Source organism: Glandiceps talaboti, chromosome 16 (assembly GCF_964340395.1).
Source record: "Glandiceps talaboti chromosome 16, keGlaTala1.1, whole genome shotgun sequence".
NCBI classification, from domain to species: Eukaryota; Metazoa; Hemichordata; class Enteropneusta; family Spengelidae; genus Glandiceps; species Glandiceps talaboti.
Genome location: NC_135564.1, coordinates 1,327,867 through 1,348,278, shown reverse-complemented (window position 1 = coordinate 1,348,278; position 20,412 = coordinate 1,327,867). Strand labels below are relative to the sequence as shown.

The 20,412-nt window shown below is 35.3% G+C and overlaps 1 protein-coding gene across 1 annotated transcript; it reads right to left on the bottom strand.

The window, feature by feature from the left end:
• Nucleotides 1-669: 669 nt before the first annotated feature.
• LOC144447652 (alkylglycerol monooxygenase-like) lies at nucleotides 670-18,681 on the bottom strand. Its single transcript, XM_078137729.1, has 12 exons — nucleotides 18,537-18,681; nucleotides 15,875-15,995; nucleotides 14,663-14,814; nucleotides 14,327-14,430; nucleotides 14,079-14,174; nucleotides 12,406-12,472; nucleotides 6,578-6,643; nucleotides 6,134-6,213; nucleotides 5,031-5,165; nucleotides 4,308-4,424; nucleotides 3,783-3,865; nucleotides 670-979 (listed from the first exon to the last, which is right to left on the bottom strand). The coding sequence occupies exons 1-12, from the start codon at nucleotides 18,679-18,681 to the stop codon at nucleotides 772-774; spliced, it is 1,374 nt and encodes a 457-aa protein (XP_077993855.1). The 3' UTR covers nucleotides 670-771.
• Between the last annotated feature and the right edge of the window lie 1,731 nt (nucleotides 18,682-20,412).

Sequence of the window (20,412 nt, the reverse complement as noted above, 5' to 3'; positions counted from 1 at the left end):
CGACGAAAGTAGACCAGTCCACACGGTACTCAGGTTGTAAGCCCCCTCATCCCTGTTCATGGTGGATCCCCTCTTCTTTATGCAAATCGCCTCTAATCCATCTTTGGTATCTGTCCGTTTCTTTTTCAATCTCATTAATTTTTGGATTTGTATCCAAAAATCAGCACCCCACTGAATCACAATTTCAACTTATTACTTTACTACTTATTGATAAAATAGTCCTCTAAATGATATGTACAATGTCTAATTATTGTTTTTTTAAACAATTTTCAGCGAGTATATTTATATATTCCCCAATATTTTTCTTTATTCAGCCAAGGAAAATACGAGTGGCCTTTGTCACCACGAGTTGCTAGACTCGTAGTGACAACTGAATGAAGAAAATATTGGGGAATAATATAATTATACCATCACCAGTAATATAAAAAATGGGAAAGTTATGGCAATTTTAAAAGTTTTGACTCATATTTTGAACACAGCAGAACCATTGATGTAGACATGTGTTGTTGTGACATAGAATGACCTTAGTATATATTCCATATTTTTTGTTGAACCTGGCTCGTACATGGTATAATGCTGGTTGTCTGATCAACCCCCCCCCCCCCCAAAAAAACAACAACAAAAAAAAACAAAACAAAAACAAAACAAAAAAAACCCAGTAACAGCTAATGCAGGTTTAAAGGTATGACACAATCAAACTAGTGACATATATATCATAGAGTCTTGGTCTCAATATTTCAATTTAATATTATATTTGTTTGTTTCTTCATCCTACTCGGCCTTTGTCTTCTTCCCATTCATGTTTCTGATGCCCTCTACCAACCAGATTGTTGCCGATAATGTGAATAGTCCACGGAATACCTGTGCTTTGGTTGATACCTGACCAATGCCAAGGATTGGTACATACGTTGCAGACAATGTAGCATCTAATATTAGATACAGTGCACAACGACTGAACTCAAACAATGGAGCATATGACCTGAAATAAGAGAATGTCTAATATTAGATACAGGGCACAACGACTGAACTCAAACAATGGAGCATATGACCTGAAATTAGAGAATGTCTAATATTAGATACTGTGCACAACAACTGAACTCAAACAATGGGGCGTATGACCTGAAATGAGAGATAATGAACATCGAACTTTAGGTATAATTTGTTACTGACATAGTCCATGTAGTGTCAGTCTATCGTCATTAGTTTGCATCAAGTGATTATTTTGGCTACATTGTATTGTATAGAAGTTTTAATGTGAAATACAAGTCAAAAATAAACTCTTAAAACATTTCCTGTTACTCAAGAAAACTCCAGCCCATTCTCAGTTAAAATCAAGAATAAAGATCAGGGGTCACCACACAAATTTTTGAAATAGAGGTCAAATATCAAAATTTACCAATTTTAGATTCCAATATGGCTGCCGAATATTCATGTAGGCATATAAAAGATTGTAAATTTTCTTGAAAAAAAAGATGGTGAACCCAAAATTTCTTAACTATTTCAAAAGAATCAGAAGGAAGCTTCCATACGTCAAAGATTGGTGAAACTTGAAGGAGTTTGATTTTCAGGAAAATTTGTCCCCAAAGGTCACTCTACCTAAACCTGTTATCATCAGGAAATGTATAAACTGTCTTTATCATTAATGATGGTCTAGATGCCATCTGAGGGTGTTATCATCAGGAAATGTATAAACTGTCTTCATCATTAATGATGGTCTAGATGCCATCTGAGGGTGTTATCATCAGGAAATGTATAAACTGTCTTCATCATTAATGATGGTCTAGATGCCATCTGAGGGTGTTATCATCAGGAGGTGTATAAACTGTCTTTATCATTAATGATGGTCTAGATGCCATCTGAGGGTGTTATCATCAGGAAGTGTATAAACTGTCTTTATCATTAATAATGGTCTAGATGCCATCTGAGGGTGTTATCATCAGGAAGTGTATAAACTGTCTTTATCATTAATAATGGTCTAGATGCCATCTGAGGGTGTTATCATCAGGAGGTGTATAAACTGTCTTTATCATTAATAATGGTCTAGATGCCATCTGAGGGTGTTATCATCAGGAAGTGTATAAACTGTCTTCATCATTAATGATGGTCTAGATGCCATCTGAGGGTGTTATCATCAGGAAGTGTATAAACTGTCTTTATCATTAATGATGGTCTAGATGCCATCTGAGGGTGTTATCATCAGGAGGTGTATAAACTGTCTTTATCATTAATGATGGTCTAGATGCCATCTGAGGGTGTTATCATCAGGAAATGTATAAACTGTCTTTATCATTAATGATGGTCTAGATGCCATCTGAGGGTGTTATCATCAGGAGGTGTATAAACTGTCTTCATCATTAATGATGGTCTAGATGCCATCTGAGGGTGTTATCATCAGGAAGTGTATAAACTGTCTTTATCATTAATGATGGTCTAGATGCCATCTGAGGGTGTTATCATCAGGAAGTGTATAAACTGTCTTTATCATTAATGATGGTCTAGATGCCATCTGAGGGTGTTATCATCAGGAAGTGTATAAACTGTCTTCATCATTAATGATGGTCTAAATGCCATCTGAGGGTGTTATCATCAGGAAGTGTATAAACTGTCTTTATCATTAATGATGGTCTAGATGCCATCTGAGGGTGTTATCATCAGGAAATGTATAAACTGTCTTTATCATTAATGATGGTCTAGATGCCATCTGAGGGTGTTATCATCAGGAGGTGTATAAACTGTCTTTATCATTAATGATGGTCTAGATGCCATCTGAGGGTGTTATCATCAGGAAATGTATAAACTGTCTTTATCATTAATGATGGTCTAGATGCCATCTGAGGGTGTTATCATCAGGAGGTGTATAAACTGTCTTTATCATTAATGATGGTCTAGATGCCATCTGAGGGTGTTATCATCAGGAAGTGTATAAACTGTCTTCATCATTAATGATGGTCTAGATGCCATCTGAGGGTGTTATCATCAGGAGGTGTATAAACTGTCTTTATCATTAATGATGGTCTAGATGCCATCTGAGGGTGTTATCATCAGGAAGTGTATAAACTGTCTTCATCATTAATGATGGTCTAGATGCCATCTGAGGGTGTTATCATCAGGAAGTGTATAAACTGTCTTTATCATTAATGATGGTCTAGATGCCATCTGAGGGTGTTATCATCAGGAAGTGTATAAACTGTCTTTATCATTAATGATGGTCTAGATGCCATCTGAGGGTGTTATCATCAGGAAGTGTATAAACTGTCTTCATCATTAATGATGGTCTAGATGCCATCTGAGGGTGTTATCATCAGGAAATGTATAAACTGTCTTCATCATTAATGATGGTCTAGATGCCATCTGAGGGTGTTATCATCAGGAAATGTATAAACTGTCTTCATCATTAATGATGGTCTAGATGCCATCTGAGGGTGTTATCATCAGGAAGTGTGTAAACTGTCTTTATCATTAATGATGGTCTAGATGCCATCTGAGGGTGTTATCATCTATTTACCACCGTCTAGCTCATTTATGAGAAAACATATACCAAATGTTGTTCATGTAAATGAGCAAATACCCAACTGTTAGAATGATGTAAACAATTTGATTGTTGCTAAGGGCACAGTCTTGTTGCTATGGGCATAGACTTATCGCTATATACATTTGTAAGCTGTGGGTGGAGCTACAATTAAGAGGTATGTAAATCTTGTTCATCAGTACAGGGTATCAAATGGACAAGAAAATAAAATATTGATGTCACAAAACATTTCCTAGATTATACTTAGACTTACTTTTTGTCACAGATCGTTCCAATAGTTGTCAGTGTCAATACAATGTATGCCATACCACACAATACAACAACCTGTGACATCACCTGAAAGAGACCACAAAAATAATGACATCATTAAAATGTGTGTCATACCACACAATGTAACAAACTATGACATCACCTGAAAGAGACCACAAAAATAATGACATCATTGATGACAACATCTCTAAATGAAATTGTTTAAAATAGTGTAAAGGGAGTGGTATTGTAACTGGTGTGGAATCCAAACTGTCAAATGGTTACCATGGTAATTTGAGTTGGAACTATTAGTTTTTCACTTTTGGGTGGAACTCTCCTTATTTTCAATTTAGTGTACCCGAGTAAATATTGAATTTTACATTACACAGCTTTATGCTACTTTCCATACACTATCAGCATACGTCTGTCTGTCTGTCTGTCTGTATCTGAGTGTATTGTCCTGTTTTAACAGTAATTAATGTAATCATATTTGTTTAAAACCAGAGTCCAGTATATTTTAATTACTTACGTTGATTTGCTTAGCGATATCGTCAAATGCAAAGTAAATCAATAAGAAATGCAACACCACATAGGCGTCTGCCCATGCTGAGTATCTACTATTGTATTTCTTCTCTGGATATTTCACCTGAAAAACAGATCGCTGATAAATCAATCAATCAATCAATCAATCAATCAATCAATCATCTGATTAAAAATCTGATCCAAAGGGAAAAGATAACCCATGAAATCATGACTGTTCATATTGTTTGATAAACACTTTGCCACTAAGAAGATAAAATGCATTGTTCTCAATAACTTCCATTATCAGTACTGAGCTGGCATAGATCCAAACTTATATATGTAGAAGTGACATATGAGACTTGCAAGGCAATTTCTCTTAAACATATTGTCGACTGCAGAGTTTCTATCAGCATTGTAACTGTAATAAGTTTTGTTAAGTTACATTATGTATGTGTCCTGTTATTGGTGGAGCTTATTCTCTTAATGATCATTTGCATAAATGATGATTTTCGGTAATTAGGCAATATCGGAAGTTTGCAAGCTTCAAATTTCATATAGCTTGGTATAACTGTTTTGCCCATTAAGGTACAATATATATTGCTAGCTATAGCTCAAAATGTTGCATTCCGTCAAAGCATTGCCTTATGGAAGGTTTTCAGTTTACATGTGGTATAAATGATAGAGAAAGTGTCATTTTGTTTATAAATGATGCTACAAGTATATACTCTACCATAGGAATATCTTCAATGCAACCCAGTCTTGGCTTTCCTGGTTCCCAGCCTGGTCCTTTAAACAGTACAGATAGCTTATTACCTATTCCAGGTGTACTCCAGAATGTCTTCCAAATATGAATAAAGTGACACATCTGAAATCAACATAGAAATACATCAATGTGCCACTCAGTGTTCTAAATTATGCTGCTTTTTTTAACACTTGTATCAAATAACTACTAATATTCGTATGACTTTGAGTGATCAAAATGCACTTTGGTAATGTTATTAAAATCTTGTAAAGAAGCTCTACTGCTCTTGACATGTGTTCAGTCATTTTGAGGATTTCCTGCAAGGGTTTATGGGAAAACCTCTGGTAATGACCTCATCATATCATTGAACACTCTAATCTCATTGTGTAAAGAAGTGATACTGCACTTGACATGTGTTTAGTCATTTTGAGGATTTCCTGCAAGGATTTATGGGAAACCTCTGGTAATGACCTCATCATTGAACACTCTAATCTTATTGTGTAAAGAAGTGATACATGTACTGCACTTGACATGTGTTCAGTTTTTTGGGAACTCTCAGGTTTAATATGACATTGTTAATAATACCTATCTTGACACATTTTGTATTAGGCAAGATGTGACTTGACTTTTCCTGGAACAAAAACACTGTTATAGCCCGTTTTAAGCGAGTGTTCACTGATTCTATTTGCTCTTTGGGCCTGTTGCCTTATTGTTCTGAAATAAACTGATTGATTGATTGATTCCACTGCTTTGATCTCTTCGATACAACCATGCAAAAACCAATAAGAAACTGCACATGCTATGCTTTAAGATAGCAAGATTAAACGAATATAGTTTTTTTGTTTCATATTGTCTTAAAATAAAATGAATAAATGTCTGCAGACATCAAAATGTGTGTGTCAGTGTCTAGTTGTAGCAAGAAATTGTGATCTTGCTAGCTCAGTGTAGAATGTTCAGTTTCTTATTGGTTTCGGCATGGTTGTATCAAACAGAGCCAGTGAACTGTAACTTGAAACTAGCTGTATCAAAAGGGGCATACAGAGAGATTGGTGAGGGGGAAATCAACATTTTTGAAGATATGATAATTTTACCTGAGTGTAAATTGGATCCCAAGTGTTTATAGGATGTGTTACACCATACACTACACGTTCACTTTCAGGTTCAAATGTACCTGTAAAATTAAATTATTTTTTTAATATTCGAAAAAGAAAAGCAGATTGGATAAGAGAATGTCTTGTTAGTGTTTATTTGTGCACTTGTTGAGTCATATGGTAATTGGGCTACTTCGTAACAGTAAGTATAAACATTTTGCCTAAAGCTACATTCAAAATACTTGAAACTTGCCTCGAACCTATTTATATGTTTGTCAAACCTCGGAGGGTGGGGTGGGGGTTGGGGTTACCCACAGTCAGTAACAGGGTATATACATATACAGTATTAGGTTTAAATTGACCCCCTTTTTGACTTGTGTAGACTTTTCACTCTTTGATTTTCGACCCCACTCTTTGTATACCTTAAATTCAAAAAACACTTACCAAACATTCTATCCCAAATAATCAAGGTCCCTGCATAGTTCTTGTCAATACAATATCTGTTACGACCTAAAATGGAAAAATGATAAATTTCATATGTCCCAAATACATACACTAGGGAATGACCAAAGACGCCATCTTGAATGGTGAATTGTGGGAAGTATGGTATTTAGTAAGCTGCAATCAGCTACAGCTCAGAGAAAAATATTACCAATTCTACAGATTGAATTACTTATCTAACTATCAAAGCACTGATACATAAATGTAATCCAAGTAATTTGTACCTATGTACTAAGTACTTACCATGATGAACTCTGTGATGACTGGGTGTGTTTAATATGTACTCTATGTACTAAGTACTTACCATGATGAACTCTGTGGTGACAGGGTGTGTTTAATATGTACTCTATGTACTAAGTACTTACCATGATGAACTCTGTGGTGACAGGGTGTGTTTAATATGTACTCTACGTACTAAGTACTTACCATGATGAACTCTGTGGTGACAGGGTGTGTTTAATATGTACTCTATGTACTAAGTACTTACCATGATGAACTCTGTGGTGACAGGGTGTGTTTAATATGTACTCTATGTACTAAGTACTTACCATGATGAACTCTGTGATGACTGGGTGTGTTTAATATGTACTTGATGAACTCTGTGATGGCTGGGTGTGTTTAATATGTACTCTATGTACTAAGTACTTACCATGATGAACTCTGTGATGACAGGGTGTGTTTAATATGTACTCTACGTACTAAGTACTTACCATGATGAACTCTGTGATGACTGGGTGTGTTTAATATGTACTCTATGTACTAAGTACTTACCATGATGAACTCTGTGATGACTGGGTGTGTTTAATATGTACTCTATGTACTAAGTACTTACCATGATGAACTCTGTGATGTCTGGGTGTGTTTAATATGTACTCTACGTACTAAGTACTTACCATGATGAACTCTGTGATGACTGGGTGTGTTTAATATGTACTCTATGTACTAAGTACTTACCATGATGAACTCTGTGATGACTGGGTGTGTTTAATATGTACTCTATGTACTAAGTACTTACCATGATGAACTCTGTGATGACTGGGTGTGTTTAATATGTACTCTACGTACTAAGTACTTACCATGATGAACTCTGTGATGACTGGGTGTGTTTAATATGTACTCTACGTACTAAGTACTTACCATGATGAACTCTGTGATGACTGGGTGTGTTTAATATGTACTCTACGTACTAAGTACTTACCATGATGAACTCTGTGATGACTGGGTGTGTTTAATATGTACTCTACGTACTAAGTACTTACCATGATGAACTCTGTGATGACTGGGTGTGTTTAATATGTACTCTATGTACTAAGTACTTACCATGATGAACTCTGTGATGACTGGGTGTGTTTAATATGTACTCTACGTACTAAGTACTTACCATGATGAACTCTGTGATGACTGGGTGTGTTTAATATGTACTCTATGTACTAAGTACTTACCATGATGAACTCTGTGATGACTGGGTGTGTTTAATATGTACTCTATGTACTAAGTACTTACCATGATGAACTCTGTGATGACTGGGTGTGTTTAATATGTACTCTATGTACTAAGTACTTACCATGATGAACTCTGTGATGACTGGGTGTGTTTAATATGTACTCTATGTACTAAGTACTTACCATGATGAACTCTGTGATGACTGGGTGTGTTTAATATGTACTGTATGTACTAAGTACTTACCATGATGAACTCTGTGATGACTGGGTGTGTTTAATATGTACTCTATGTACTAAGTACTTACCATGATGAACTCTGTGATGACTGGGTGTGTTTAATATGTACTCTATGTACTAAGTACTTACCATGATGAACTCTGTGATGGCTGGGTGTGTTTAATATGTACTCTATGTACTAAGTACTTACCATGATGAACTCTGTGATGACTGGGTGTGTTTAATATGTACTCTATGTACTAAGTACTTACCATGATGAACTCTGTGATGGCTGGGTGTGTTTAATATGTACTCTATGTACTAAGTACTTACCATGATGAACTCTGTGATGACTGGGTGTGTTTAATATGTACTCTGTACTAAGTACTTACCATGATGAACTCTGTGATGACTGGGTGTGTTTAATATGTACTCTACGTACTAAGTACTTACCACGATGAACTCTGTGATGGCTGGGTGTGTTTAATATGTACTGTATGTACTAAGTACTTACCATGATGAACTCTGTGATGACTGGGTGTGTTTAATATGTACTCTATGTACTAAGTACTTACCATGATGAACTCTGTGATGTCTGGATGTGTTTAATATGTACTCTATGTACTAAGTACTTACCATGATGAACTCTGTGATGTCTGGGTGTGTTTAATATGTTCTCTATGTACTAAGTACTTACCATGATGAACTCTGTGATGACTGGGTGTGTTTAATATGTACTCTATGTACTAAGTACTTACCATGATGAACTCTGTGATGTCTGGGTGTGTTTAATATGTTCTCTATGTACTAAGTACTTACCATGATGAACTCTGTGATGTCTGGGTGTGTTTAATATGTTCTCTATGTACTAAGTACTTACCATGATGAACTCTGTGATGTCTGGGTGTGTTTAATATGTTCTCTATGTACTAAGTACTTACCATGATGAACTCTGTGATGACTGGGTGTGTTTAATATGTACTCTATGTACTAAGTACTTACCATGATGAACTCTGTGATGGCTGGGTGTGTTTAATATGTACTGTATGTACTAAGTACTTACCATGATGAACTCTGTGATGACTGGGTGTGTTTAATATGTACTCTATGTACTAAGTACTTACCATGATGAACTCTGTGATGTCTGGATGTGTTTAATATGTACTCTATGTACTAAGTACTTACCATGATGAACTCTGTGATGACTGGGTGTGTTTAATATGTACTCTATGTACTAAGTACTTACCATGATGAACTCTGTGATGTCTGGGTGTGTTTAATATGTTCTCTATGTACTAAGTACTTACCATGATGAACTCTGTGATGGCTGGGTGTGTTTAATATGTACTCCATGTACTAAGTACTTACCACGATGAACTCTGTGATGACTGGGTGTGTTTAATATGTTCTCTATGTACTAAGTACTTACCATGATGAACTCTGTGATGACTGGGTGTGTTTAATATGTACTCTATGTACTAAGTACTTACCATGATGAACTCTGTGATGACTGGGTGTGTTTAATATGTACTCTATGTACTAAGTACTTACCATGATGAACTCTGTGATGACTGGGTGTGTTTAATTTGTACCCTATGTACTAAGTACTTACCATGGTGAACTCTGTGATGTCTGGGTGTGTTTAATATGTACTCTATGTACTAAGTACTTACCACGATGAACTCTGTGATGACTGGGTGTGTTTAATATGTTCTCTATGTACTAAGTACTTACCATGATGAACTCTGTGATGATTGGGTGTGTTTAATTTGTACTCTATGTACTAAGTACTTACCATGATGAACTCTGTGATGTCTGGGTGTGTTTAATATGTACTGTATGTACTAAGTACTTACCATGATGAACTCTGTGATGTCTGGGTGTGTTTAATATGTACTCTATGTACTAAGTACTTACCATGATGAACTCTGTGATGACTGGGTGTGTTTAATATGTACTCTATGTACTAAGTACTTACCATGATGAACTCTGTGATGTCTGGGTGTGTTTAATATGTACTCTACGTACTAAGTACTTACCATGATGAACTCTGTGATGACTGGGTGTGTTTAATATGTACTCTATGTACTAAGTACTTACCATGATGAACTCTGTGATGTCTGGGTGTGTTTAATATGTACTCTATGTACTAAGTACTTACCATGATGAACTCTGTGATGTCTGGGTGTGTTTAATATGTACTCTATGTACTAAGTACTTACCATGATGAACTCTGTGATGACTGGGTGTGTTTAATATGTACTCTATGTACTAAGTACTTACCATGATGAACTCTGTGATGTCTGGGTGTGTTTAATATGTACTCTATGTACTAAGTACTTACCATGATGAACTCTGTGATGTCTGGGTGTGTTTAATATGTACTCTATGTACTAAGTACTTACCATGATGAACTCTGTGATGACTGGGTGTGTTTAATATGTACTCTATGTACTAAGTACTTACCATGATGAACTCTGTGATGTCTGGGTGTGTTTAATATGTACTCTATGTACTAAGTACTTACCATGATGAACTCTGTGATGTCTGGGTGTGTTTAATATGTACTCTATGTACTAAGTACTTACCATGATGAACTCTGTGATGACTGGGTGTGTTTAATATGTACTCTATGTACTAAGTACTTACCATGATGAACTCTGTGGTGACAGGGTGTGTTTAATATGTACTCTATGTACTAAGTACTTACCATGATGAACTCTGTGATGACTGGGTGTGTTTAATATGTACTCTATGTACTAAGTACTTACCATGATGAACTCTGTGATGACTGGGTGTGTTTAATATGTACTCTATGTACTAAGTACTTACCATGATGAACTCTGTGGTGACAGGGTGTGTTTAATATGTACTCTATGTACTAAGTACTTACCATGATGAACTCTGTGATGACTGGGTGTGTTTAATATGTACTCTATGTACTAAGTACTTACCATGATGAACTCTGTGATGACTGGGTGTGTTTAATATGTACTCTATGTACTAAGTACTTACCATGATGAACTCTGTGATGTCTGGGTGTGTTTAATATGTACTCTATGTACTAAGTACTTACCATGATGAACTCTGTGATGTCTGGGTGTGTTTAATATGTACTCTATGTACTAAGTACTTACCATGGTGAACTCTGTGATGACTGGGTGTGTTTAATATGTACTCTATGTACTAAGTACTTACCATGGTGAACTCTGTGATGACTGGGTGTGTTTAATATGTACTCTATGTACTAAGTACTTACCATGATGAACTCTGTGATGACTGGGTGTGTTTAATATGTTCTCTATGTACTAAGTACTTACCATGATGAACTCTGTGGTGACAGGGTGTGTTTAATATGTACTCTACGTACTAAGTACTTACCATGATGAACTCTGTGATGTCTGGGTGTGTTTAATATGTACTCTATGTACTAAGTACTTACCATGATGAACTCTGTGATGACTGGGTGTGTTTAATATGTACTCTATGTACTAAGTACTTACCATGATGAACTCTGTGATGACTGGGTGTGTTTAATATGTTCTCTATGTACTAAGTACTTACCATGATGAACTCTGTGGTGACAGGGTGTGTTTAATATGTACTCTATGTACTAAGTACTTACCATGATGAACTCTGTGATGACTGGGTGTGTTTAATATGTACTCTATGTACTAAGTACTTACCATGATGAACTCTGTGATGGCTGGGTGTGTTTAATATGTACTCTATGTACTAAGTACTTACCATGATGAACTCTGTGATGACTGGGTGTGTTTAATATGTACTCTATGTACTAAGTACTTACCATGATGAACTCTGTGATGACTGGGTGTGTTTAATATGTACTCTACGTACTAAGTACTTACCATGATGAACTCTGTGATGACTGGGTGTGTTTAATATGTTCTCTATGTACTAAGTACTTACCATGATGAACTCTGTGGTGACAGGGTGTGTTTAATATGTACTCTATGTACTAAGTACTTACCATGATGAACTCTGTGATGACTGGGTGTGTTTAATATGTACTCTATGTACTAAGTACTTACCATGATGAACTCTGTGATGGCTGGGTGTGTTTAATATGTACTCTATGTACTAAGTACTTACCATGATGAACTCTGTGATGACTGGGTGTGTTTAATATGTACTCCAATGGTCCAATAGTCTTTATCAACTGAAATTATATTCAGCAAAAATTTCAACGTGAGAAATATATTTTCTTTCTTCAATGATACAAAGACAAAAATCTGTCGTTCATAGAAATTTCAAAAAATGTGAGTAAACTTCACATCCACTGAAATTTTTAATCACAGGAAAACAAATCACGAGCAAACAAACAAGGTACTAAAATGTTTGGAATAGAGAACTAAATTCATAAAATTTAATATCCAAAATGTAGATGAAGATGGTTGCCAATGTCTTTACTTTGAGGAAATAAGAGCAACTTGTTGATTTTTAAAAAATTATCATGAATTTTCTCATCTCTTTACTTTTTACAATTAATGAAAATAATTCAGGCTGTAGTTATTATAATATTATTACTGTCATATTTTCTTGTTGTGTTATCAATTTTTCTGTGTGTAATTTGTTCAAGAAAGGCCAATAAACATACAAACATAATATATTTAACATTTTTAGAACACATACAAGCAAATGTTATAAAACGGTATTAATAGCCATATCAGTACTACCCCGGTACATGTAAGGTTCATGAACTCTAACTCTATAATGTGTAAGCTTACAACTAGAATATTTTATTTTCTGAGGATTTTATTTTCAATGAAAAGTAAACTTATCCCTCCCATCTGGATTTTATTTTCACTGTATTGAGGAGATACACAAAAACATTAAAGAGGAACACCACTCCAGGAAATAAAGGACTTTTCATAAACTGGAGAGTCATTTCATGATTTTACATCACCTACAATTACTAGTGATTTCAGAATAACATCTAGTTGATTTTGTGCCTTTACAGCCTCTCTTTGGTGTGGGCTAATGCATGATGGGTATAAGCAGAAATGAATATTCATGAGGGATGTTTTACACTGAAGGAATATTCATTAAGCAACCATGAACATATAATTTCTTCTATCTCCCATGATGCAATAGCCCATAGCAACACTAAGTTTAAGTTTAAGTTTAAGTTTAAGTTTATTTATTTTCTAAAGCGCCTTTTCTATTTAAAATATTCAAAAGCGCTGCACATAAAATACAAAAACATAAATAAGGTGAATGCTACAAAAACAAGTATACCGTTAACACCCTTAAAATGTCAAATGTTAAAAGGATAGTGAATGGTCATTAAAATTATAGACTGAGACTTGTTATAAAAGCCTTAAAAATGTCAAATATTAAAACGAACGTAAATGACCACTAAGATAATATAAATTTTGTACTCTGAGTCAAATAAACAAATCACAATTCATGATACATTTTAAAGAGGTGTGTTTTAAGTTTTCGTTTAAAAAGTTCAAGTTCTGAAAGGTCTTTGAGTTCATCAGGAATGGAATTCCATAATCAGGAATGGAATGCCATAATCAGGAATGGAACACTACCCTCTAAATGTATAAGATCAACTTGATGTTTCTATGAAATCACAAGTATTATGTAGGTGATGTAAACCATGAAAATGTCTATTTCCTTGAGCGGCATTCCTTTTAAATAGCAGTACTCTATATTCTCCATTATCTTATCCTTTTTTTTGGCAGAAAAGTGGCAAACTGAATAATCTTCAATTCCATGATCTTATCGACATATTACATTTGATATGTAGTACTTACTTCTGTATGTATCCAGAACTGATATAGTGTATTGAACTGGATATGTACCAGGGCAACGGACGGTGGTATAAAGAAGGCTAGTGGTACATAGAATACCTGAGATGAAAACAGAAACACAATAGTCAGACAAAGTACTGCATAAATTGTACCAAGGCAATTATTCCCATTACTACTGACCATTTGGTATGTCCCTATGTTTGGTATTATAGTAGTTGAGTCTATTTGGAAAGACGGTAGGGGTAACTTACCCATGATGTGTACCTCTGCACAATAGATTGTCGTAATGCTGTACTTAAATTATACTCTTCAGAGCTGTGATGAACTTGATGTGCTGCCCACATAAAGTTGATTTCTGGAAATCAGAACAAAAAAGTTTAAAGACAAAATTGTATAAAAGGCTTTTAGTATCCACCAACACAGCTAAACAATAAACTTAGAAAGTTATGCAGTATTTATATACTGATAAAGGGAGAAATGTTAGGGATTCTTGACTATGGGATATCCATGTATTCCAATTTGGTCTATTTTTGTCCAACATACCATGTGAAAACATTGCTACTGAGATCTGTATACCCCCAACTTACCATGTGCATACCTGTGAAACCAATAGTACCCGATATCAACTCCAAGAAAACACAGCAGCCATGTCCAAGGAGAATCCCAGGCTAAATCTGCTAAACGGTGATTTTCATGTACCCAGATATAAACTAAGAATTCAGCTGTGTGAAAAAATACCCTGGAATGGAAAAAACATGGCAATGGAGATCATAAGTACAAAAACTTTTAGATTATCAGAAATTATATCAAGAGCTTATTCACTAAGAAATACCACAGGTAAAATATGAGAATATTTACATGTTATTCTCATATTTGTCTTTGTTTAGCCAAGGAAAATATGAGTGACCTAAGGGAGCCAAGGAAAATGCTACTGGTCTAAGGAGCTTTAATTGTCACTAAAAGTCACGACTCGTAGTGACAACCCTTAGGTCACGAGTATTTTCTGGCTGAAAGATGAAAAATATTGGAGTATAACATAATTATACCAGTACCAGTAATAACAAAGAAAAACAGAGGAAAGTAATGATAATTTTAAATGTTTTGACTCGTATTTCAAACACAGCAGATCCAGTGACGTAGATGCACGTCGTCATGACATAGACACATGTTGTTGTGATGTACAACCAGGGTATAAATTCCATATTTTTTTGTTCAACTTGGCTTATGCATAGTATAATTTTGATAATGCTCACACCACACACACATACACACATCATTGTATACTTGGAATATAATTTCATATATTTCCTTGGAGTGAAACACCAAATATCATCTTGCAAAATAAAAGCATGATGATTTCAAATTCCAATAAGATGTGTGAACCCCAAATCTCTTTTCTTATTTTAAAAGGATCAGGAACAAACTTCTATATGGCAAAGTCTAAAGAGGAACCAAAAACCTTGATTTTCAGGGAAACTGGTTCCAAATTTGCAATAAACTTGGTACATTTGGCACATTGTCTCTTGACTACATGTATAGTCCAATTATTTTGTAGAGATGTCATAAAGTACAATGTTCTAAAAGAATAAACCAATGTCAACAATCATGAATCTATAAACAGGTAAAGATGATTTTAACATTGGATCTAAAAGATACAATTTGTATTTATCTTCATACATCGGCAATAAACTTGGATGTATGATGTCCAAAATTGGTATATTTTATACAAGTGATTGAAGTCTATTGTCAGACTGACATAAATATATGATAATGAGTCATACTTGGATACACCAGCTAACAGAGTCATAAACATTCCAGCACCAATAGAACTGAGACTATCATTTACTCTATACATCTTGTGGTTGCCTTGGAGATGTCCAATAATCATCTCCAGCACTATGGCAACCAAGAAGAATGGACCTGACTGAAAGAGAATGATGAAACATTGTGATATTGTTATTAGTAGTTAGTATTTAGTGGTTTTTTTTACAGGACACAGTTTTTTTTCTCCAAAATATAAGACATATATTTCATTACTCACATGATCTATAGAGGGCACTGTGCATATCAGGCAAAGGCCTTAAAATTGACTGACAGATTAGCCATTATGGTTGCATCTAAGCATGTGGTCTAATCTCCCTTTCCCCAAATATTAGGACAGACTGATAAGCCCGACTGATGATGTCATTACAGTCTAACTTGACTATGACAAGTATTAATTCTACAGGACCTTGCCCTACATTATGTGTTTGTTGTGTTGACCCATAGACTAGGTCTGTGGACTTTATACAAAGGTACATCACATACCAATTTAACGAGAGCACTATAAATATACTGTACTATGGACCTAACTTTGGTTGAACCATTATTTTTGTACGTTTGGTAAACATATTTGGATGTAGATAAAGCATTTGTATATGTTGGTAACTTTGATTTGAATTGTCAACAATAATTAGTTTGATAAAATGACAAAAGCAGACAAAAATACATATACTACAGAGGGGTAATTCCTAGACTGTTGACAATTGATTGTGCTGTTTTTAGTGGCACACCATCTCTCAAATTGCACATTTGGCACGCAAACTTCCATGGCAATATAAAATTATTACTAATTTTGGACAAAAAAAACCCACACATATTAGTGACTGCAAACAGTCTAATAATTACTTGCAATTTTTATCATTTTGTAACAATGTAAAGTATGATATTGTTGAAATATGATGAACACTGGTTTGAAATGTGTGTATGACAACAATGTTTGATTGTCATTTGGGCTTACAATGGTTAATTGCATACTATCTTGTATACTCTATGTACTATGGTACAATGTTTTTTACATGTTACACAACTTTTTTAGTAAACATTACACAAACAAAATACAGGCATTGATAGCTAGCAAACACACACACACACACACACACCGACACACACAGACACACACACAAACACACACACATACACACACACACACACAAACACACACACAAACACAGACAGACACACACACACAAACACACACACACACACACACACACACACACACATGAAATGTTACATTTTATCTCACTGTAAACAAAAATAAACAGTTTGTGTTTGAAACAGAATCTTTCTTGTTTTATCCAACAGTGATGTTGATTTGTGTTCACAGTGAGATAAAATGTATCATTTCATATGTTTGCATGCTATCAGGCTCTGTATTTTGTTTCATGTAATTTGTTACTAAAAATACCGCCAATGGCATTGTAGCACAACTGTAGTTTTTTAAAACGTTTATCCATATGCTAGTCCATGCTAACAATAGGTGTTCATTTGCTGAATGACTATCCAGTTGCCTATCCAACTATGTTGCTATCTTTGCGATATACGCGATTATTTGGCTGTTGCTATGGGTATGGTCTTGTTGCTAGGCTAATTTACATACATTTTTTGAATGTTTATTCGATTGTCTATAAGAATCCCTGTTCTCTTTGTGAAATACACCATTTGGCTGTTGCTATGGGCAGTCATGGTTGCTAGGGTATTTGCATACATTTTTTGAATGTTTACCCACTTGCCTATCAGATGATGTTATTTGACCAAAATATACTGCCATTTGGTTGTTGCTAAGGGCGTGGTCATGGTTGCTAGGGCCAAGTTTGTCAAGATGTTTTGAAGAAAATCTGCAGAATAACACTTCTAGAAACAGCTCATCAAGTTTCAGACTCATTGACCAAGCACTTTTTGAGATATAAGTTTTTGACCAAAAATGAACATTTTTACACCTAATTTGCACTCATGGAATCATGGAATTATAGATTTTTGACCAAAAAGACACATTTTTAACCCTTTAAATTTGCATATCACTGATGGGACCATTATATCATGAACAATTCTTAGTAAAAACACCCTGAAGAATGTTTCACCCAAATTTCAGTCCAATATGCCCCATATAATTTTTTGACCAAAAATCACATTTTTTGACCCAAATCACAAAAGGGTGGTAAGATCATTTTGATTTGAACAATTTCCCAACTAGACACCCAAGGTCACGGGCCCACCGAATATCATGGCAATCGCTTCAACGGTTTTTGACTTTAAGTTGTTTACACACACACACACACACACACACACACACACACACACACACACACATCCACACAGACAGATGCTGGGCGATCCCTATAGCACTACAGAACATCAGTTCAGTTGTGCTAAACATTGAGCGAGACATGAAAACACTGCTGGCTCTATAGTCTCTCTGCCAGGTTTAGTAGTAAAAGTTTGGTGGTTATCTTTCTCTGAGAGAATGTGGTCATGTATTAGATTGCATAGTTGTAACAAAGTGACACATCAAACAGGCATATTTCCTTCCAATGCCACTGGGGTTCTCAAACCTTGACAAATACAATTATGGAGCAATAACTACAGTTTAAATGACATAGATAGGTAGGTTCACAGATCATAATGTTAGTTTACTGTCACTTACTTCAACCATATACTCAGGTACTTCTTCCATTGTAGCAAAAGACGACTCATTTGGAGTTATCATGTAAAAGAGTCTTCTAAAACCCGTCAAGGCATCTACTTTAAAGATACCTGGGTTAACAGATACGTTAGTGGCAGCCATGATGTAGTTGTTACTCTGTGCTAGAATCTAAGTCCCTGTCGGTCTGACCTTTGATCCCAGATAAATAACAAATGACCTTGTGTCAATACACATAACAATGACAGCATTATAGTACATCAAATGATTATTACACAACATTCATGACATTGAATTACACAACATTCATAACATTGACTTCGAACTTCTTTTTTTATATAGGAATTTTGTCGTTTCGATGAAAAAACTTTAACCCCCCCAACTCATTCGTCCGATATCAGCTAGTATATGACATTGGTATTCAGACAACCAGCACTTGTTACAGTAATGTTATTATCGGTACCATTACATGTAATTTGCATATGTGCAGTTACAAAGGTAGATCATTCAAACGTAATTAAATTAACTTCATATTTCCTAATACAATGTAATACGAACAGTACAGGAAACCACTATAAACAATGGTTGCGCCTTGTCACTGATCTGTCCTGTGATAGAAGACAACCCAAGGTATACAAACACTGCAACCTCAGGGAACGACACGAAACTTCAATGTTAGTAAACAAATAAACACTCGTAAATGCAATATACAATGTACCTGTCACTACTAAAATGTTCAGCTATGTGTCACAGTGTGTGAAATCTCGTCTGCTTGGTACACAGGAGCTGGCGTTGTTGATAACAAGTTCACAACTACAGGTTGCGTAGCGAGTGCGAAGCACGAGTGAAAGGAACGACATAGAATTTATGAGAGTTACATTTACGAGGTTGGAAATATACAAAAATAAACGTCAGAGGTCAAACAAATAATGTCTAGCGATAGTAAATACCTTAAATTCTTCAATTTATCATTGTCATCTGTTCAAAATGGTCACAGCTTAGCTACCTTTAATTTCTGTCTAAAGTACTTGAAAGAAAACTCTCTCAAAATTAAAATGTAAATGATCATCTCACTTCAAAAAATCTCTTGAACCTCTTCAGTCTGCTCACAAACCGCACCATAGTACTGAAACTCCTGAAAATAGTAAATGACATGATTCTGACTTCCTTGGACCCTGGCAAAATTAACATTCTCACTCTCTTCGACTTATCAGCAGCATTCGATCATGACACACGGTCATGACATCCCCTCATGTCTTCTTTCGCAGTGGGTGAACCTGCCCGATCACAGAAACAAGTGTAATTTTACCCCTTTCCTATGTAGTTGGCTAAATACGTCAATATCAACGATATTATCGACATTTTATTGTATTCTGATAGAAATATTCTAACTCGGGGAAACAAATGCCTGTGCCTCGTACCCTTGCCCAGACTGCACTGACGCATCTTTTGATGTATAAACCCTCAAATGTGTGTGCTAAGCAATTATGAGTAACTAAAGAAGTATTGTGTGTGTCTCGAACACTAAAGCATTTATGATAGCGACTGTAAAAATAATATTTCAGAAACAAACAAAATTTTATCCGTCTGAATAAACAGCCTAGACGGAACGTACGTTCAGAGTACGTCAACCTAACATTTGTTTATATATTACCCATCATGCACCAAGTACGTCGTCTGTACGGGTCGTGCTCCTATTTCTGGTTTGACACTACACTTGAATAAATGGAATAACCAAACTTATATAGAATTTCATAAAAAGAAAAAACAGTGATTATCTGTTATCTTTAAACTCTTTGTAATGTACTAGATGAAGGTGATATGACATGATCTGAAGATAGATAAGAACTTAGATAACATAGGCGTGTTACCCCC